This window comes from Macrotis lagotis, chromosome 1, assembly GCF_037893015.1.
Source record: "Macrotis lagotis isolate mMagLag1 chromosome 1, bilby.v1.9.chrom.fasta, whole genome shotgun sequence".
In the NCBI taxonomy this organism is placed as follows: domain Eukaryota; kingdom Metazoa; phylum Chordata; class Mammalia; order Peramelemorphia; family Peramelidae; genus Macrotis; species Macrotis lagotis.
The window spans coordinates 188294936-188317657 of NC_133658.1; the positions used below are offsets into that span (position 1 = coordinate 188294936).

Here is a 22722-nt window from a genome sequence, read left to right on the forward strand (position 1 = left end):
GGATTAATCAGAGAGGAGAGAGAGACTGGGAAGGAAACGATTTAAAAGGCTATTGCAATAGTTCAGGTGATGAGAGCCTTAACAAAAGTGGTGGTTTATGAATAGAAAGGAATCAAATGGTAGAATGCACAAGACATAATATCAAACAGAATATTATGGGTAAAAGTGATGATTCTTATGTTGCAAACATGATAGAATTAAAAGATGGTGGTGCCCTGAACAGAAATAGAGAAGTTAAGAGGAAGAATGGGTTCAAAAGGAAATGAGCTGTGCACTGGAGAATCCAGCCTCCTCTGTTTAGACATTTGGAAAATGGAATTTTGAGGGGGTAGTAATAGCATGACTAGATCTTGGGACTTTTAATTCTAGGTCCCTTCTATATCAGATCTAGAGCAGAGATTGCTCCTTTGACAGAGGAGGAAGTTAAAATCACATAGGCGATAACAGAGTCGGGATTCTCACCTTCATTCTCTGATTCCAAATTTAGTGAATTTTCATGTGCTCTTTCATCAATACTGCTCCCCATAATAAAGCTAAAGTTTTCTAGTTATTAGTCCCCTACCACAACAATTTCCAGAAATTAAAAAAAAATAGACTACTAAGGGAATATTTTAACCTCTTTTCATCCAAGTGTCTGACAGCGTGTAGACACAGCCTCAGGGAGAATTTTATAGTTGTCAGAAATGAGTAGGAGAAGTGAAAACTTTTCTGGGCCTCCTTTTCATCTTTCAAGACCCTCTGAGCTTGTATCTATATCATTCGAGACAACTGGGTTAAAATAAAATACTTCTATGTCCAGATGTTTTGCATAAAACATCTGGATGGGTGATTCCCCCCCCCTCACAGTTTTGATCTATATTTTTGCAACATGTAGAGCAAACTCAAATACAAAGGGGGCCCCTGGACACTACATAAGGATATTTGCAGCAGCATATTGACTTAGAAAACCATATATTATCTATGTTCTCTTCTCTCACTTCCTAATTCCCCTCTCCCGTTCTTTCCCTTTCTCTTCACTTCTTCCTCTTCCTATATTTCTATTTCTTTCTCTCCTCTTGCTCTCTTCTTTCCCCAACTCTCCCTTTTTCCTCTTTTCCCTCCTTCTCCTTTCTCTTCCTCTTTTTTCTCTTCTCTCTCTCTCTCTCTCTCTCTCTCTCTCTCTCTCTCTCTCTCTCATTTTCTTTCCCTTTCTCCCTCTCCCTCTATTATTCTGACAAGGAATACATTTCAAACCAAGCTCAGAGATAAAGGAAAGAATAATCTCTTTTATTTTGAGTTAAACTCTAACCTGCTTAGGGAGAAGGTCTGTGGGAATCTGGATGATGAACATAGGACTGGTCAGGGGCCAGAGCCAAAGGATGATTGAATTCTCTCCATGGATGTTCTGGATTCCAGGCTCAGCTTGAGAGCAAGGACAGAGAGTCCAGTCATCTCTGATCCCTGCCCTTCCTCTGGAGCCTTCCTGCTGTGTCCCAACTCCCTCTTTGACACTGGCTGCATTACCTTGGAAGCAAAGCTGAGGGTGATGCTTTCCAGTCACCTGGGCACTCTAGATCATGTGGAATTGCCCAATACCTGCTCACACAAGCCCAGAGTCTGTCTGGGGGAATGGTGAAGCTGTAAATCAGCTTCAGGGAACCAACTAACTAGGGCTTTGAAGATGCTTTGTAAAGAACTGTGCCTGTAACTGCTAGGGAGCAATGGATCACAGAAGCTGAAGCTCAGAGAGCATTAAAGAGAGCTTAATCACTTCATATTATAGGTGAGGAAACTGAGCTGAAGGAGAACTGATTTTCCCAAGGTCACAGGAGTATTACATGTAGTCATGATTCAAACCCAAGACTTCTGACTCCAAATCCAGTGCTTTTTGGCCCCAAGTTAAGAGTTCTCTGGTTTCTGAGTAACTATAGGTCATATTTCCTATAACTGGTAAGAAAAAAAATAGTTAATACCATCAAAGAAATTAAACCTTACACCCCTATCCCTAAAACTGTCTTGGGCACAACATACCATCCTAATAGATGAGAGTAGAAAAAGCAGCCAGATATGGGCTCAAATTCTGTTTCTGTCACTCCTACATGACTTTAGATGTCTCTTTACCTCTTCGGGTCTCAGTTTTCTCAGCTGTAAAATGAGGAGCTGTTTGGCTAGATTGCCTTTGTGGACCCTTCCAGCTCTTTATCTGTAATCCTATAGATTGCCCTTTCCTAAAATTAATATTCCACCTAAGAAGAAACTTCTTCATTTGTATGGTTGGTTAAGGTTTGAAGACATTTCAAGGAGTTTTAAACTTGGGGGCCATAAACTGAAAACAACAAAACTGTCTTTCAATATAATTGGTTTCCTTTGTAATTTTTATGTATTTTGTTTTACTTATATATTTAAAAGCATTGTTTTGAGAAAAACCAGCAACAGACCATGGAAGAAATCCATGATACAAAAATCAAAGGAGGGAAAAAAACTGAGCATGGCAGGGATTTCATTCATTGAAGGACACTGTGGAGTCCTGTGAAGAGACCTTTAGGACTTAAATTGTCATTCCCATTGGAGGGAGGGTGTATAAATGTAACCAGAAGCTCCTTCTGGCCCTAAATTTTCTGAGTCTTAGACTCAGAGACACCTAGATCTGGAGCCTGGAGGGACTTCAGAAGCCATCTACTCCAACCCAAAATAAAGCCAAGGGAGTTGGAATGATTTACCCAGATTCTCTGACTCCAAATCAAGCATTCTTTCATAAGATTCTTCAATTAACATCTTACCCAGGCATGACATCTGCATCAGTACCAAGTTACTTAGTCAGTTTGATAAGAAGCTTAGTGTATTTTGTTAAGATATCTTAATAAAAACCATTTTAATCACTCTGGAAAAAAAAAAGAAGCTGAATGTAGTTTGTGGTTGAGCATCACATGAGCACAACAAAGCAATGATGGAGTGGACTTTTCAGATTCCAATCTTTTATCCTTTACTTAGAAAGCTAACTATCGAGACACATACCTAAATGGTACAGTTGGCAAATGATACTAAACCCTATCAGAGACCTATCCAAATATAGGAAAAAACATGATACAGGATTTAAAATACAATAAAATTAACTTTTAATACATTTTTCTGAATTTTAAAATGTAAGTTCAAAGCAGAGACAAAACAAAGTCTTGATACCAGGTTTGAAAATTGCATTCTGTGAATTTGAAAACTCAACATTTCCCAAACAGAATTCATTTTCTTCTCCCTCCCTGCAAAGACACACCTCTTCCAAACTTCCTTGTTTGTGTTCAGGACACCAACACTCTTCCAGTCACCCAGATCAGCAACCTTGCAGATATCCTCACTTCCTGACTCTTCCTACACTCACCTCAGATATCCAATCAGTTGTCAAAGTTTACTATCACTATCTCCACAAGTTTTTCCTTTGTCCCTTTCTCTACACAATTTCCACCCTTGTTCAGCTCTTTATTACCTCCTATCTGCACTATGTCATTCCCTTTCTAACTGGTCTCCTTCCCCTGAGCCTCTCATCCCACATTCTAATTTACCATTGGGTAGATCTGAGCATCTTTGTCCTTCATCTCAAAAAACTCGTTATCCTCACTTCTAAAATTAAACATAAACTACTTTATTTTACATTTTGAGCTCTTCACATTGTGATTTCCAATCTTATCAATGGATATTACTCTCCTCTGTGCATTCCAGGGCCCAAACATACTGGCCCTTTTATTTGTTCAAAACACATGACTCCACCTCTCATTTCCATACCTTTACATAGGCTGTCCCCTATTTTTGGAACTCTTTCCCTCCTTATCTCTGCCTCTTGGACTCCTAAGTTAAGACTTATCTCAAGTCTCACCTTCTGTACATAGACATATAGTGTCTATCTATGGCTCCTGGTACTGTTGGCTCTTCTTCTTTGTAGTAATATCAGCCAGGACTCAAAATTTATGAATAGTTATGTTTCTATATAAGTCCTTTTCTGCCCTCCTGGCAACGACTTTTCTGTAAAAATTATACTGAATCTTCTGAGATTGTTTTGTATAGATCTATATATATAGGTATATTGTGCTCCCAACCTTCCCTTAGAATCTAAACCTCTTGAGGACACGGACTGTTTCACTTTTGCTTTTGTATCTAGTCCCTAGCACAGTGCTTAATACATGTTGGTTGACTACTTGATCATTACTGTTTATTTGAAGTATTCTACTTTCATTGTAACATAGGTGGCTTGCCTTACACAAAATAAATATCTGTGTGCCATGAGAACAGAATTTTTCAGCATGAAAAACATACCAAATTATAAAAAGGATTATTAGATAACACTTGTAGTATCACCTTCCTAGCCCAAAAATGTGTTCTAAGTAACTGCTAACTTCTATGAACAGTTCTTGCTCAAAGATATGTGGGTTTTTAAATGGCATCTCAGTATTCTTATACAATCAATAGGTAGGAAGTTATTTTGTAATTAAATTCTTTTTTAGTTTTTTTTTTAATTTAAGGCAATGGGTTAAATGACTTGTCCAAAGTCACACAGCTAGGCAATTATTGTTTCTGAGGTCACATTTGAACTCAGGTCCTCCTGACTCCAGGGCCAGTGCTCTATCCACTGTGCCACCTAGCTGGCCCCTAATTAAACTTTTTCTAGAATTTTTCATTATATATACATACATATATATATATATATATACACATATATATATATATATATATATAAATCCCTCAGAGAATATTACTAACTTTTTTTGTTTTTAACTCATTGCTTTTGATTAAATTAAAATATTTTGAAATTAACCTCAGTAATTTTAAATCCCCAAATGGAACTCTCTCTCTTTGGGCAGTTCCTATTTGTCAATATACCTATGAATTGACTTCTACATATAGATTGACATACAAAGGCAGACTGAGGAAAGAGGTTATATTCTTTAGGTTCAGTGCAGGATAGAGTTATTCTAATTTAACAATTTTGGGTACTAAAAAATTCATTTAAAACTTATAGGAGCACCTAATATCAGAATTGGGAAGGACCTTAGAACACAGAAGATAGAAAGTCAGAGGTTGGAAGGATCTCAGAGTTCATCCATTGATCCATAAAATTTTACAACCACGAGGCTCCTTAAAGTTAATGTAGATCATTCCCCTCATAGAGGTGAGGAAACTGGGTCCAGTGAGATCTTTCCTCTGAACTTCAGGAAAACATCCTGAAATCAAATTTATTCTGATTCTTGAATCAGACTTATCAACTTCTATGTTTTATCTATCCAGGAACCAAAGTTTATGGGGAGTGGTGAAAAAGTAGGAAGACTTTGAAATCTTTTTGAGGGAAAGTGTATGCACTTTGAAAATTATATAATCTTAGTCCCTATGATTTGGCAATAATTTAGGCAAATAATAGGTGAGAACAACAAAAGATGTCATTAATTAGAAGGATGAGAGTCACCCTGGTATTACAAGTGAGAAGAAAAATTATCCAGAATATTTAGCTATTCTAATTCCCAAATATAGGGGAATGTGTTTTAGGAAGAAAGATAATTCTTGGTAGAAAGGTAGAGAATATGACTGGAGGGATATTCTCAGAAATAGTCAATATATTATTTTGTTTACCTAACTATTTTATGATATAAAAGATTGTTTCTATGTGGTTTGTAGAGAGGGAAAAAAGGTAGGTTGATTAGTATTAAGTCATAAGAAGAATATTACATTTTATTCTTTGAAATTAATTTAGTCATAAAATGTTGCAAACCACATTTATTGTGACTTGGCTAAATTAAGATCTGATTCCTTGAACGATTTCTTTAGCCTCAGCTTGCCTACCCAAACTTTCTTATATAAATACCCCCAGGAAAAAGCAATTAAAGTTCGGAGTAAATTGAGCTAAAGAAGGGAAAGAACAAGCACCTAACGTGTTAAGCACTTTACAAATATTATCTAAAGGAGGTGAAGAGGAACTGGACCCAACAGCAAAAGTATCCAGATGTGGAAGAAAGGTGGATGGGGGTGGACGGGTGAGAAATCTCTGGACTAAATCAGGAAAGGGCAGAGTATTGAGCTAAATCCATTCAGAGAGTGACTTTTGCAGTAAACCCTTTCACAGATTGTAAAACCCACTAATAAGGAAGTCAAAAGAACCAAGAGAGGACCGGTCCTTTATAGAGAGGGCTCAGATTTCCTCAGTGGTTTTTCTGATTTAGAGATTACCAATATCCTGGTCCATTCCTACTTGTACCTGAGTTGGGTTCAAGGGACCTTATAATGTTTCCAGAGTTGTGGTTTGTTGTTGCTCAGTTATTTCAGTTGTGTCTGACTTTGTGACTTTTTTGGGCAAGAGACTGGAGTGATTTGACATTTCCTTCTCTAGCTCATTTTATATATGAAGAAATTGGGGCAAAGAGGATTAAATGACTTGTTCAACGTCAAAAGAGCTAGTGAATGTTTTGAGATAGAATTTGAACCTATACCTTCCTGACTCCAAGTCCTGTGCTCTAATCACTTTGCCACCTAGCTGTCCATGTTTCCAGAGAGTAAACAACAAAAGAGAAATGTAGATTTGATGATATTCAGTTTCACAGAAGAAGCATCATAATTTAATATTTACAAATACCCTTACCTTTTCAGGAAGATCACATCTTTGAACTGATGCAGACTGTAAAACTATAAACAGAGCTCCCCCCCCCCATCCAAGATTGCATCATCAATTATCTAGGTATTTATCTAGGCAGAGTAGTTGCATATAAAGAATTACCTGCAGTTAATTATTTTTCTAAGGTTTGACTTTCTCCAGTTACTTAGAAAACTTTCATGTTGTTTCCCCAGCCAATTTATCTCATTTATGCTTATGGAATACAATCAAATATAAAGCCTGATCATCCAGCATGTGTATCTAAAGATTGGAGGTGAAATCATCTTGCATATATTAAAAATTGCATTATAGAGATAATCGTTCTATTCTAACATTTCATTTCGCAAAAGAGAAAACTTGGGACTCAAATTCATATACCTAGTGAGTAGCAGAGTTTGGCCTCAGACCCAGGCTTCCTGTCTCCCCATCCTTCTCTCCTTCAAAGAAAACTTCAGAAAGCAAGTTTTGATTTCTTATGTTTTGGGATTGTGGAGGATATAAAATATAATTTAAAAATCAAATATATGTAAAAATTAAATCATGATGTACAAGAACCTAAAGGGTTAGACTATTTTTAAAAATGTGATCTTTTTTTTACCTTTTCTCTGGTTTGAGAAAGATCAAGAGATAAATGACAAGCTGAATTGAGGAATGTAAGATCCTCAGACCAGTCTCTTATACCTTCTCTATGTCTGCTTCTCCACCTACAGGGAAAATTAATGCTCATAATGATACCCAGAGAACAGTATGGATACTACATACTGGATTGAGAATGGCCCCTAGGGTTCATGAATAGCTGGGTTCAAATTCATCCTCTGAAAGATAGAGACCATATGACCAATAGTAAGTCACTTAACCTTCACTACTATAGGTAGCTCTTTAAAGAATCAAAAACAGAAACAGGGAAAACTAGTTTCCGACCTATATTGGCATCAGAAGTTCAGTCCAAAAGAGGAAAAAAAAGTGTGGGGGGGGACCCAAGTCCCAGTAAAACTTGAAGAGAGATTCGCCTCTTAGTTCATTATCTTTTGCATACTATGACAAAGGCAGGCAGGATTTTCAACAGCACTGTGAAACAAAAAAGGTTTTTTTATAGTGAATCAACTAAACTAATCCCTACTAATGCCTTGGTTACTTAAGGGTTTACCCCCTCCCAGTTAAATCAATGCTTGAAACCTTCATCAGGAAGCTAATGGCTTGGATAAAGTTTCCATACATAATATGTTTTTCAGAACCTTCTGAAATCAGACAGTGGGGGCTGCTCTCTACTTAGCCTGCTTTGAGTACCAGCTCTAATTCCTCATTGGCAGATAAAAGTAGTCATTATCTGGCTTTGGAATGCTACCGGAAAACCTCAATGAAAGTGATGATGGAGGAGGGGGAAATAGAGAGTATGCTGGTTAATTATAGCTCCTTCATAGAGCATATTCAAAAGCACTTCTCATTTATGATCAGTCTCATTAATGAGACTCCCAACAATTCTGGAAGATAAAACTAATGTCCAAAAAATGGTTATCCCCAATGAATCAACTAAAGCTCAAGGTTACAGAGCTTGGTTTGGATCATAAGAATCATAGGTTAAGAATTAAAAGGGACTTCTGAGGTCCCCCCTTTGGTCAACTAGAATGGAATGTTGGCACTGGAGGCAGGAGGACTCAAGCTCAAATCTGATCTCAGACACTGGTTGTGTGACTGGACAAGTTACATAACCCCATCTGCCTCAGTTCCTCATCTGTAAAATGAGATGGAGAAAGAAATGGCAAAACCACTTCCGTATCTCTACCAAGAAAATTCCATTTGGAGTCACAGAGTTAGACATGCTGAAAAAACTTGACTACAACTAATCAAAAGTCCTCTAATTCCCCAATCCTCTCACTTGATTAGGAACTTCCATCTAGAGAGATTAGGTGATTTGCTCAAAGACATACAAATAATAAGGAATGGAGTGTGGATTTGAATCCAGCATTCTTTCCATTATACCACATGGGTCTCTTGAGCACTAAACCTATCTCTATGCTCTTTCTATTATAGTCCATTACCACTATTACCACCCTAAAGGAATTGGACAGGGGTTAGACAGAAGGTAAAAATTTGGATGAATGAGAGGAGGCTAGTTGGGGGTGGGGGAGAGAGGCAGAGTCATTCTTACCAAAGAGAACAGTTTTACAAGGGCATTAGGCACCCTAATTTCTAGAAAATAGGAATGGGAAGAGGGAAGACAAAAGGACAGGTAAAGGAATTATTAAAGACAAAGAGTTCACTACATAATTCTACTTGGGACAGAAAATGGGTGCAAATGAAACCGTTTTCTCTATTTTCATGGATGTGAACAAAATATCCTAGGTGACTTGTTCAATTTAAAAATCATTAATTTCTCCCTCCTGTAAGAGGAAAATGGTAGACAGACATTTTTTTAAGTTGAGGATGAATGGAGTCAATATCTTCTTTTTCTAAAAAGTTTTGAAAGGTAAATCACTCACCAGCTCCTTCCGTAGCCAATGCAAAGCTTCATCAATACTCTCAAAGCTATCCAGTTTTCTAGTAGTCAGAGGTAATTGATCCTGGCTGTTACTCTCATGTAGCTCTTGTTGAAACTTCTCTAGGATAGGCAACTCCTCTTCTTTGGATTTCTTTCTGGACGGTTCTTTCCCGTCCTGCTCATCAGTAGATCTGGGGAAATTCCATGTCTGCTCCTCTAATTTGGCCTGCCATTCTAGGTAGGAAGGTCTCCGGGTTTGCAGCCTCAGTTTTTCTGTGAGGACCTTCAGGCTCAGAAGGTGATCATCAGGAGGAGGGCTTGCCTCTAAGTAACCCCCTTCTCCACCTACCACTTCTTCTATGTGGATCTGGGGTGTAGCCATTCTAAAACCTACTGTTTCCCCAAAGCATCAAGGGTTGCTTGCAACACAGTGCAGTTCCTCTCCTCTTCTTCTTCCTGTTCCTCAGCCCCAGGCTCTTAAGGTCATTGCCTGGATGATGGTTTAGAAGATCCACGGTAATAGTTTGCTGCGGGGTCCTGGAACCAACAAAGAAAAGTACAGTGACACAACTAAGACAGAAATTGTAACTCCCCTTCAGAAATGTGTCTGGGTCGATCCCAGGTTTAATATCATTCATGAAGTCTTGATGGTTCCATACTATGCAAAGGGGCAGGAACAGACAAGTATAAGCAGAAGTCTTGGAAGGAAATCTCTGCCAGGAAGACCTAGAAAAGGTGAGCAGTGCATCAGTGTTGAAAAGCAAGCCTTCTCTATCCCTGCAGGCAGAGCAAAGGCATGTACTGAAGAATAACCAGAAGGCTCCCTAGTGCTAGGCAGGAAACTCTGCTATGTTGCCTGGAGCCTGGGGCATAGGAATGAGTATACAGGTTAAGCAATGACTCCAGTGTGAACATCTGAGCTCAGAGTTTAACAGATGCTGGGATGCTGGTGCAGAGATAACAATTCAAGATCTGTGCTATTACATGTGAATTGTCTATGACTCTACTCATCATGTTTATGGGGGACCAAAACATCCCTCCCTGACCACCACTCACCTACATGTATGGTCTTCTTTTGAATGTAAGCGTCTTGAGAGCAGGAATAACCTTGATTCTTATAAGGGTATATGAGCACTTAGGGCAGCAACTGGCACCTAGGAAGCACTGAATAAAATCCTTTAAAAATTCATTCATTCATCCATTCACTTGATCATAGCATGCCCTATCCTATAATACACTCAGCCAAACTGTTTAACTCTATATATCACGGATTTTTAATCTGAGGTTCATGGACCAGATTTCAAGGGGAGAGGAGTCTGTAAATTTGAATGGGAAAAAATACATCTATATTTTCACCAATCTTGAGCTGAAATTTAGCATTTCCTTTTGAATGTAGGCAACAAGCATTCTTCTGAGACAGGCTTCCCCAGATGGCTACAGGGGTCGATGACATTAAAAAAAGGTTAAGAACTCCTACTCTAGACCCAAATATGACCTCTCAGGACTCCTGTTCCTTGATTCACACTTTTCACCTTTGCCTGGAATATTTCTTCCCCATCTTTTCCAGATGAATCTCTATCCTTGCTTTAAACTTTCAGCTCAAAGGCCACCTTTTCTAAGGAGCTTTCCTGGATTCTCCTGAGGGTCATGGGTCCCCTCCAATCTCATATCAAGCTTTGTTTACATCTTTGCCATTTAATGTTGTGTATTACAGTTCTTGTGCAGATGTCTCATTCTACCTGCCAGACTGAGTCCCATGGGGCAGAGAGCAAGTCTTTTTGACATTTAGTACTTCACTCATCCCTCCAGGCTGCACCCCCCCCCCCCAGCAGCAACTTGGTGCTCTGCACCCGTAGGTGCTAAATACATGGTATTGTCTGCTGATACTAGCTATTTTTTACTTCCTACTTCCCACCAAACATCAGTGGCAAGTAGGTGTGGGCTTCTGTTTAATGATTGCCTGGGGGCAGGATGGAGGGGAGCATAAGCAGGGCACACTTTTAAGTTTAATTTGCATTATTGACATTATCCCTATCACTTTCTTTGGTCTAGACAATCAAAGAAACACTAAATCAAGTCTGGTTTGCAGCATTTGCTGATTTCTGAAGTGCAAATGTTCACACTGAAAATTTAACAATCAGCTTCAAGCCAGTTGGAGCCTGCTTCAGCACTGGGCTGGAGACCTCACCCTATTCTGTCCTCTGCTAAGGATTAGGAGGAAATGTTTTCAGCCATAGGGGAAAAGAGTTACATATATTCAGAAGTTTACTGCTATCCAGAATAATTGTGACTCACCTATTTGGGAGGAAATTGTTACCTTTGCAGAATTTCCTGCAGGGTGCTTTGTTTGGGTGATGTCATTTGTCCTCTTTAGGTCTTGGCCAGGGAGCCAGAAAAGATAGATTTGATACTCATTTTGTAATAAGGAAGGCCAGATACAAAATGGGCATGTGAGCCTGACTCTTGGCTCTAGGTGTTCAGTATCATTCCCTACTCTCGGTTTTCAAACAGGCAAATGAGCAAGAAGAAATGGGATGAAATTTAAAAAGGAGATAGCAGAGTGGGTCATAAGGTAGAACAACTTGACGTCACAGCCAGACCATGACACTGGGCCATGGATGTCCTTTGTCTTTAGGCTCTTGCCAGAAGAGACCAAACAATGAATTTTCCTGATGTCTAAGACATTCACTGAAGACTGAACCTCAAGGTTTTCTTAAGCTCCCTTCCCCACCCTGCCTCTTGCTCTGAATTCTTCCTAGTACAGATTTTGTTCTTTTTTTCTTTTTGCCCAGTTTTTAAGAAGTTGATTCAGTCATCTGGATAAATTCAGAGAGTCTGAAGGATATGGTAAAGAGAACATTGGACATTGAATTCAGAATGCTTGGTCTCAAAGTCCTGTCTCTGGCATATACTCTACTTTAATCTCTTTGGGCCTCAGTTTCCTAACCTGAGTTGGGATAATAGTAAAAATACAACTTAAAGGATTGTTAAGCAGAAAGCATTTTGAAAACCACAAAGTGCTATATAAATATTAGATCTTTTAGAGGTTTAATTGGCATTTTTCTCACAAATCAATAACAGAAATACCTCTGGAGACAAGGAGACCTGAACCTTGGAACACAGAATATTTTGCAAGTGGGAGGATACAGAACACAATAAGGTAACTATTAGGGAGTAATGGGGAGGGACAGCATCCTAGGAGGAGTCAGTCCAAGGTACACAGTCGAGGGGGCAGGGAAGGATGGTAGCTAGCTATTTTAAACTAATTTTTCCTTGCTAACCAAGGGCCAAGTTAAATTGTTTCTACTTACTGAGATACCACAAGTACTTCTAAATTTCAGCTTTTTCCTACAAAACTCCAGAAGCCACTACCAAGCTCAGGATTTAAAAGCAGAATTTTCCCTAATCCAAAAGAAAAGATGACATCCAGAGCATCTCTCACTCATTCCCTGTCTTTAAATCTTTCCTTGAAGCCCTGCAGGATGTAGTGGGTGTAGTTACTCATTATGTGTGTAAGCTACTCTCAACTCTCACAGGGTTCCATGACTGGAATCATAACTATAATTATTTCTGCCAAATCCCTTTGAAGAAGATGTGACTTAAGATATTTTTTAAAACATAGAATAGGTTTTGTTCCCCTTTTGTAAAGAGATAAAGATGAATTTAAGTTGAGATGATGTCAAGTATGCTTTCCATATCCCCACAGAGAGCAAGTGGGAAGCTAGAGAATTATGTTGTTAGAATTTCCAAGGATCTCATATAGTCTTAGTGGCTTCCCCACAGTGCTCCTTGGGAGTGGATTGTTACTGTCACTCTGTGTTTTGGAAAAGCCAAGACAGGGAAAGAGCTGTGTATTCATTATTGGTCTCTTTTCTTTTCTTTTCTTTAGGTTTTTGCAAGGCAATGAGGTTACGTGGCTTGCCCAAGGTCACACAGCTAGGTAATTATTAAGTGTTTGAGGTCAGATTTGAACTCAGGTACTCCTGGCTCCAGGACTGGTACTCTATCCACTGTGCCACCTAGCTGCCCTGCATTATTGGTTTCTAATTGTGACCCTCAGTTGGCAAGGTGACTATCTTTCTAAATTCAAATTTTATAAGGCTATTGCCAGGTGCAAACATAGTAGTTTAGGAATAGACTGAGTCACTCTGGGGCTTTGTTAATCCTGGTTACTGATCTATTTGATATTAAAATCTATACCCTGGGATTCTTCAAATCTTGCCTAAAAAACCCTCAATGACTATGCAGGTTGGGTGACAAATTTACAAACCTCTAAGTCAAACAATTTTATTTGTATGGTAACCTTTCTGAAGCTCAGTTTCCTCTTAGCTTTATGAGAATCATATGAGAAGGTGCTTTGAAAATCTGTAGATGGCTTTGAAATGAGATACATTTTTAATAATGTTCGTTTTTATCAATAGGTAATAGTGTCAGTGAGAGGCAGTGTTGAGAAATCCAGTCTCAGAATCAGGGAGATCTGAATTGAAGTCTTGCCTATTATGCATACTATTTGACTCTGGGCAATAAAAGGTATTTATATAAGGCTTCCAGGTTTTCAAAGCACTTTACAAATATTTCATTGGATCCCTGCAAGAACCCAGGGGAGGTAGGTGCTATTGTTTCGTTATCCCCATTTAACAAATGAAGAAACAGGAAGGAACAGCTTAAATGATCTGCCCAGGATCACCCTTAGTGCCCTTCTTGGTTAATATTTGTTGAAATTTCTGAGGACCAGGTGAAATGAGTTCTAATAGAATTTGCTGAGTAGAATTCACTGGTATCAATCTTCTGGTACCCAGGTCATTAAGAGGAGTAAACAGAGAGGGCACTTGACTCTCCTCTGAAACTATCTAGGTATGTGAACAAGTCTAGACTAGAATTTCTGCAGTGATAGAAAGCAAAGGAAATTCAGTTGAATTTCATAACACATATGAGGCCTGAAGGCTAGAGTGGGCTCCTACCCACTAATATGAGGCCAGATGTGTCCAAGGGAAGAAGATAAGCCTCATGACTCAGGAATTGAGTGGGTGGCTAAGACAGGGGAAAGAACACAATGAGCTATCCATCAAAAAAAAAGAGGACCTTTAGGCCATGAGAGTCATATAAAAAACCAGAGCTTACAGAATTCTGGGGTGGTGGGAGTGGTAGAAGAAATGGGATGACCTTTGAGTAAGTCACTCTGAACTTTAATATCCTTAGCTACAAAAATGGGTGAACCAGGCTATCTACTTCACAGGGTTGGATATGAGAATCAAATATGTCTATAGAAAATGAATCTCACAATTTGAAAACTGAAAATATACAGGTTAAATCAATAAAAAAGTATATACATATTTAGGATTCAGTAATGATAAAAAAAAAAAAAGAAAACTTCAAATGGAGTCATGAAGAGTCAACTGAACTGAAAAATGACTGAGCACAGAAATTGCTACATGCTCCCTTGTAGCCTGTTTCAGGTTACAGGACTGCTAACCCCACAAAGTTAGGTACTAGATCATAACCAAACTTTTTAATCTCCTCCCCCTGCTCCCCCTCACCAAGGAACTGGCCCAGAATTCTTCACCTATTAGTTGTTTAATAAATATTTGTCAAATGAATTTAGTAAACCTTCCAGACTAGATCTTTTTTATATCTAACCTAAATCTTTCTAACTATAACATAAGGCATTTTTACTCTTGTTCAGGACTCAAAGTATAAAGAGAGACTAAGGCAGGATTCTTAAATTTTATTTTAATGAGGCCTATGGGTTCCTCCTCAAAAAATGTATTTAAAAATAAAACAAAATACATCGAATTAAAAAGAAAATCACTTAAACTGAAGTACAGTTATCAAAATAGTTTTTATACCACTAAAGAAAGATGTTTTCCATGACTTGATATGTATAATAGGAGTCCTATTTTTTATTTCTTAATGAATTGGGGAGAAAGTGGAAGGAGGATGAGAATCTGGTTATAAAAATTAATAAACAATAAAATATTTTTAAAAATTAAAAAAATGCTACATTCATAGACTGCCAGATAAAATAAGAGCCACTGGTCTGAGATGTGAAGTTAGAGAATCTGTTATCATTTGAATTCAGTGATATCTTGAAAAACAACCAATGCTTTGTAGTTATAATGACCAAACTTTGATCATTAAAAGAGATGAGAATGTATCCCTTTCCTTTCATTACGAAGGTGGGAACTATGGGGGTGCACCATTGCACATATTGTCAGACTTGGTTCACATAGTGGCTATTGAAGTTTTTTGGTTTTTATTTTTTAAACTTTCAAATTTTAATTGAAATATTTTAGTTCCACATTACATTTACATATTACTCCTACTACATAAGAAATCTCTTGTAACAAAATATAAATAAAGCTAATAATAGTGGCTTCACCTAAAGGTAAATGCAATAGTAGCATTTCCCACATCTTTATTTTTATTTTAATGAACAGAAATTTGTTTTCCTCTTCCTCACATTCCCCAATCTATTATTAAAAAAGAAAAGAAAAATTTCTTGTAACAAAAATACGTCTCATTTTGTCTCTCTATAACACCATGTAATCATTGATCCTCTTCAATCATAGTCATTATACTGATTTACAGGGCTTACAACTTTCAAAGTTGTTTGTTTTCACAGTGTTGTTATTGCATAAATTGTTCTTCTCATTAAATTCCTTATCAGTTCATAAAAGTCCTCAAAATTATCCAATTTATAATACTAATGTCATAGTGTAAATCATTTTTGATTTTGCTTCTTTTATCAGTTCTTATGAGTTTCTATATATTTTTTAAAAATTATTTTTGCAAGGCAATAGTGTTAAATGATTAGCCCAAGATAACACAGCTAGGTAATTATTAAATGTCTGAGACCAGATTTGAACTCAGATCATCCTGACTCCAGGGTCCGTGTTCTATCCACTGTGCCACTTAGCTGCCCCTCCATATCTCTTTGAAGTCATTTGTTTATTTCTTAGAGCACAATGGTATTCCATCGATTCAAAACCCCAAAACCTGTTCATTTGTATTATTGCTGAAAAGCCTTTTTTTTCCTTTTTTATTCTTTGTTATAAGGGTCAACTCTCTGGATGGGGAAGGGGGCCATATTGGGAAATAAGTGTAATATAGAAAGAGGGAGGATGTGGAGGAGGAGGAGAAAGAAGAAGTATCAGAAGGCAAAGGGGTGTTGCAAGGAGTCTAGCTATATAAGATCATGATCTTCCCAGCAATGCCCATGATTTCTCCTAAGGGGGTGGAGGTAGGGTGGAGAATAGCCTTTTCACAGCAATCAGGTATGAATGTCTAATGACTCTGAAATGCATGCATATACACTTGGGACCCAGTAGACTGTAAGCTCATGAGAGCTTATTTGTTTTGCCTTTCTTTTTATCTCCTTTGTAAAGTACCCGGAACAGCAGGCAATTAATAAAGACTTGTTGACTGGTTGACTATTGGCTTCTCTTCTTGGTGGGGCTCCAGATCAAGGCTGGCTCCTGGCTCTGGTCTCATTTCTCAGCCTCACTGTGATAAAGTGAAGTACCTTGCAGCTCTTAGGTGGGTATAGTGAAATCATTCAGCTAACATCATTGCCACTTTGAGACATAATCTGTTTACTTGGGAAACTGTCAAATCCACTTCCCAGACAGGGAACACTGGTGTTAACAAGTATTATAGGCTTCTGTTTTGCTGGTTTTCACTTTTTGAAAGGAGAAACTACTCTTTTATGAAGCTCTCCTTTCCCATTACCTTTTATGTAATTTTATTTACCTTCAGTACTCACTAAGGGACTTGAGAATATTGAAACTAAAATCAGTAGGAATAGGTAAATTGAATTCCCAGCAACCCCCATATCTGCAAGTACCCAAGCCAAATCATTTTATTTCTCTGAGACTGGTTGCTCATTGGTATAATGAAGATAATAATGCCTGCCCCATATATCCAGTTTGGTGTCACATCTTATCATTTCTACCTTCACAAGATCTCTCAAATATGTTCCCTTCTCTTCTATCACAACTACCACCTTATTTCAGCCTGTCAGCATCACATCTCTCTTAAACTTTTGAACTAATCTAATCAGTTTTCTTGCCTTTGGTCTCTCTCCAAACCAAGTCCTCCTGCATCTAGCCACCAAAGGGATTTTCCTATAGCACAGATCTAAGCCATATTACTCAATCTTGCTCAATAAACTCTATTACTCATATTACTTCCAGGCAATGATCTAATTGACATTTATAGTCTTCCATAACCTGGTCCCTTTTTCTTTTTCTAATCTTCACACATTATTCCCTTCCATAAACTCTACAATCAAACTATACAGTCCTACCTCCTGGTCTTCATGTACAACTCATTCCCCCCTGGAGAGGGGGCTCATCCCATCCCTCTTTAGAAAGTTTTCCCTTATATCATGTCTTAATTTGCCTCTTTCCAAATTCCCAATTCTGCCTTCTGAAGCCAAACAGAATAAGCCTAAATTTCTTTCCACAGGACTGTCCTTTAAATGCTAGACATGAAAGGGTTAAGGAAAAAAATCCCAAGGGAACTGGGAGTTCTTCCAGATATGGAGGATGATGAGGATAAAAGACACAATGAACCCCCTGGGTCAAATGGTGGCTGGTAATTTATGTAACAGGTAATGTCCTAATAATTGGCCAGGGACCAAAACAAAAGGATGTAAGACAAGGAATACTCCAATAAAAAGGAAGAATGGTTCTGGGAGTATGGGGTTACAATGTTCTTATTGGCAATACCCACAATGAGCTACTCTTTTGACTCTGAGGGAGAGGAGTAGGGAAGGCAGAAGGGTTTAAACCTGAGAGTGTGACCAGTGTCAACTAGAGCAGACATCTCTTGCCCCTGTGTGAGCAGGGAGACATCTCCAGCAGGAGTTATGTAGATAACAGGCAGGACCTGTAAAGCCCCCTCCATTTGCCACCCCTCTGCTGGCCCTCCCCAGAGCCGAGCCATGCTGAAGTATACAAGAAGGGTCCCTCATTTCCTCCTGGGGAACTTTCTCTTCCATCTCCACCATAGTGAAGTATATCAGTATAACTTGAACTGTATTGTAACCTTAAAACTATATAATCAACCCAGGTGTTCCTATAAGTGGAATGATCACAAGTGATGTAATCATTGTATTGTCCTACATGGTCACAAGTGATGTAATCATTGTATTGTTCTGTATATTCTATTGTCTTGGGAAGATCACCCAAGCCCCAAATCTGATTGTTCTATGATTCACCTTCCCACTTATAATCATGTATAAAATATCTGGCTCTACACCAGCAAGGTGACACTCCAAGAAGTGGAGTTATCCCATGATGTGCAAATCAGTTCCTTACAAAGAAAGCAATTAATAAACCACTACCTACCTTATTACTGGCACTCTGTCTCTGGCCCGCATTGTTTTACCCGATTCCAGATGGCTCAGTAAAAAAACTCCGTTAACACTGGGAATGAGATGCCTTTGCCCCTTGGAAAGGATCCTATGGATGCAGTGCCTCCCTGGGCAGAAAGGTTGTGCTAACAGGGCCTCAGTAGATATAGGGCACATAAAAACATGGTCAAATGGGAAGGAGATGGCAAAATACTTCCAGCTAAAGCATTCCCAAATTAGTAGTGTCCCCCAATACCTCTGAGGCTTTCATTTCAGGATATTGTATGAGACTATTCTATGAGGACACAAGTTGGTCAAAGGTTTCTCTGAAAGGGAAAGAAGCACTGCACTATAAAAAGTGGAAGAAAGTAGAAAGCTACATCATGTTTGACTTCTCTGACCTCCCCAGCTCAGCATCTTAATTCTTTCTGTCTTTCCATTTCTCTAGTCCTAAAAAGGATCAAAACCATTTTCCCCCTTCCCCCATTCTTAGAACCTGAACAGGGATACATGAGATCATGTCTGCAAAGAACTGGGACATTCTAAATTTGGTATGTTCATTTGGGACTTCTGGAGCCACTGGCAGCTCCTAGGGAAGCAGGGCTAGGAGTATGAGGTATCATTCTTCCTTCCTCTGGTAGACATTGTCTGAACCGTAGAAAGTTCTGATGTTGCTATATCACTTAGTTGTTGTTTAGTTCTTTTCATCATTTCTAACTCTTCACAAACCCATTTGAGGTTTTCTTGAGCAAGATACAGGAGTGGTTTGCCATTTCCTTATCCATCAAATTTTATAGTTAATGAATTGAGGCAGTGTTAAGTGACTTGTCCAGGTTGACCCTACTAGTAAGTGTCTGAGATCAGCTTTGAACTCATGAAGATAATTCTTCCTGATACCACTGGGGGCAATGAACTTTTCATTTCAGAGGTTGTCGAGCAGCAGGTAGACAAGCATATAAGGGAATATTAGAGAGAGGATTAAATTCAATTAAGCAAGCATTTATTAAGTTCTTGGCAAAATATTGTGTGAACTATTAGATTACATCAGGAAGGGTTTAGATTAGATCCTTTAAGGTTCTTTTCAACTTTAGGATTTTATGAAGCAGCCCTGCCTGCTTCTCAGAACTTCTGTAGGAGTTCATGGACAGTACTGGCTACAATTGTAAGCAACATCAGAACTTTCTACGGTTCAGACAATGTCTACCAGAGGAAGGAAGAATGATACCTCATACTCCTAGCCCTGCTTCCCTAGGAGCTGCCAGTGGCTCCAGAAGTCCCAAATGAACATAGCAAATTTAGAATGTCCCAGTTCTTTGCAGACATGATCTCATGTATCCCTGTTCAGGTTCTAAGAATGGGGGAAGGGGGAAAATGGTTTTGATCCTTTTTAGGACTAGAGAAATGGAAAGACAGAAAGAATTAAGATGCTGAGCTGGGGAGGTCAGAGAAGTCAAACATGATGTAGCTTTCTACTTTCTTCCACTTTTTATAGTGCAGTGCTTCTTTCCCTTTCAGAGAAACCTTTGACCAACTTGTGTCCTCATAGAATAGTCTCATACAATATCCTGAAATGAAAGCCTCAGAGGTATTGGGGGACACTACTAATTTGGGAATGCTTTAGCTGGAAGTATTTTGCCATCTCCTTCCCATTTGACCATGTTTTTATGTGCCCTATATCTACTGAGGCCTTGTTAGCACAACCTTTCTGCCCAGGGAGGCACTGCATCCATAGGATCCTTTCCAAGGGGCAAAGGCATCTCATTCCCAGTGTTAACGGAGTTTTTTTACTGAGCCATCTGGAATCGGGTAAAACAATGCGGGCCAGAGACAGAGTGCCAGTAATAAGGTAGGTAGTGGTTTATTAATTGCTTTCTTTGTAAGGAACTGATTTGCACATCATGGGATAACTCCACTTCTTGGAGTGTCACCTTGCTGGTGTAGAGCCAGATATTTTATACATGATTATAAGTGGGAAGGTGAATCATAGAACAATCAGATTTGGGGCTTGGGTGATCTTCCCAAGACAATAGAATATACAGAACAATACAATGATTACATCACTTGTGACCATGTAGGACAATACAATGATTACATCACTTGTGATCATTCCACTTATAGGAACACCTGGGTTGATTATATAGTTTTAGGGTTACAATACAGTTCAAGTTATACTGATATACTTCACTATGGTGGAGATGGAAGAGAAAGTTCCCCAGGAGGAAATGAGGGACCCTTCTTGTATACTTCAGCATGGCTTGGCTCTGGGGAGGGCCAGCAGAGGGGTGGCAAATGGAGGGGGCTTTACAGGTCCTGCCTGTTATCTACATAACTCCTGCTGGAGATGTCTCCCTGCTCACACAGGGGCAAGAGATGTCTGCTCTAGTTGACACTGGTCACACTCTCAGGTTTAAACCCTTCTGCCTTCCCTACTCCTCTCCCTCAGAGTCAAAAGAGTAGCTCATTGTGGGTACTGCCAATAAGAACATTGTAACCCCATACTCCCAGAACCATTCTTCCTTTTTATTGGAGTATTCCTTGTCTTACATCCTTTTGTTTTGGTCCCTGGCCAATTATTAGGACATTACCTGTTACATAAATTACCAGCCACCATTTGACCCAGGGGGTTCATTGTGTCTTTTATCCTCATCATCCTCCATATCTGGAAGAACTCCCAGTTCCCTTGGGATTTTTTTCCTTAACCCTTTCATGTCTAGCATTTAAAGGACAGTCCTGTGGAAAGAAATTTAGGCTTATTCTGTTTGGCTTCAGAAGGCAGAATTAGGAATTTGGAAAGAGGCAAATTAAGACATGATATAAGGGGAAAACTTTCTAAAGAGGGATAGGATGAGCCCCCTCTCCAGGGGGGAATGAGTTGTACATGAAGACCAGGAGGTAGGACTGTATAGTTTGATTGTAGAGTTTATGGAAGGGAATAATGTGTGAAGATTAGAAAAAGAAAAAGGGACCAGGTTAGTTATAGAAGACTTTAAATGTCAATTAGATCATTGCACATTTGATAAGACCCACATGAGATCCCCAGGATCACAGAGACTTTGGAAGACCTTTCCAGGAGATTTTTGTATACCTTCCTTAGAGAATTCTGGGAACTAGAGTATGTTTAGGCATCCAAGAGAACCCAGTATCTTTTGAGGTCTATTAATCTTTGAGGAATGGTCTTCTGCCTAAGTTTGGGAGCACCAGAGGAAGAGATAAGAACAAGATGCAAGTTAAGGAATGTCCAGATTGGAGAGTAAGAAAACATTGGCATGTGAAAAGAATGGTCTGGAATTGAGACCAAGACATTTTGGTGGATGTAGCAGTTGGTCAGAGCTTCTTTCATTCTCATTCAGGAAATATTCATACAGAGTTTAAATCTCAATCCCTTTCTTCTAAAAATATTCTTCAAATCAGTGGTTAGAGGTAGATATAAGAAGGAAGAAAAATAAGATCCTTGCTGTTAATCCTGCTGTAGCCTTCTATACCTAGAAGATATATTAATCTGCTTTTTTGGGAGGGTTTCTAATAGCTAATAAATTATATGTCCATTTTCAGTAATTTTTTCTAAATCTATGAATTTATAATTTGTGATAGAGAAAACTAGCCTAAGAAAAAGAGCTTGCCTTGATTTTACTCAGTGGTCTAGGATATGTTGAGAAGAAAGAATTTCTGCAACTTGGGTAATTCATTAGGACAATTCTACAAAGTTATAAAACCTTTGAACTGGAATAAGACGTAATAAGGAAGATAAGTAAGTAAGGGATAGGAGTTTGTGTGGTTGTATCTATTTGTACCCACCCACCTTCCTTCCTTCCTTCCTTCCTTCCTTCCTTCCTTCCTTCCTTCCTTCCTTCCTTTCTTCCTTCCTTCCTTCCTTCCTTCCTTCCTTCCTTCCTTCCTTCCTTCCTTCCTCCCTCCCTTCCTCCCTCCCTCCATATCTTTCACAAATTATAAATTCATAGACTGAGAAAAAAATTACTGTTAATGGCCATACAATGTATTAGCTGTTAGAAACCCTCCCCAAAAGCAGATAAATATATTTTCCAGGTTTAGGAAGCTACAGTGGGATTGACAATAAGGATCTAATTTTTCTTCCTTCTTATATCTACTTCTAAAAACTGATCTGAATTACACAACCCTGGAGAACCACAATAGTACATTTCATTTTTACTAGTTGTTAGGAGTTCCTTACTTCTTTTGAGCAAAATTCTCATTCCTTCTATCTATTGGTCCTAGTTCTCTCCAAGTAAAATTCCACAATTGGGAATTCATCCTTGGAATCTTGAA

At 38.7% G+C, this 22722-nt stretch overlaps 1 protein-coding gene across 2 annotated transcripts in view; it reads right to left on the reverse strand.

Annotated features, from left to right (window-relative positions):
* Positions 1 to 22722, reverse strand: part of FAM167A (family with sequence similarity 167 member A) — a 57766-nt gene that overhangs the window by 17329 nt on the left and 17715 nt on the right. Inside the window, exon 2 of one of the 2 annotated variants that reach the window (XM_074209506.1) lies at positions 9085 to 9620. In XM_074209506.1, the coding sequence (XP_074065607.1) occupies positions 9085 to 9465 (381 nt within the window). In that variant the 5' untranslated portion in view covers positions 9466 to 9620. Of the gene's footprint in view, positions 1 to 9084; positions 10895 to 22722 lie in introns of those variants that run through there. The other variant, XM_074209507.1, reaches the window with a different exon arrangement.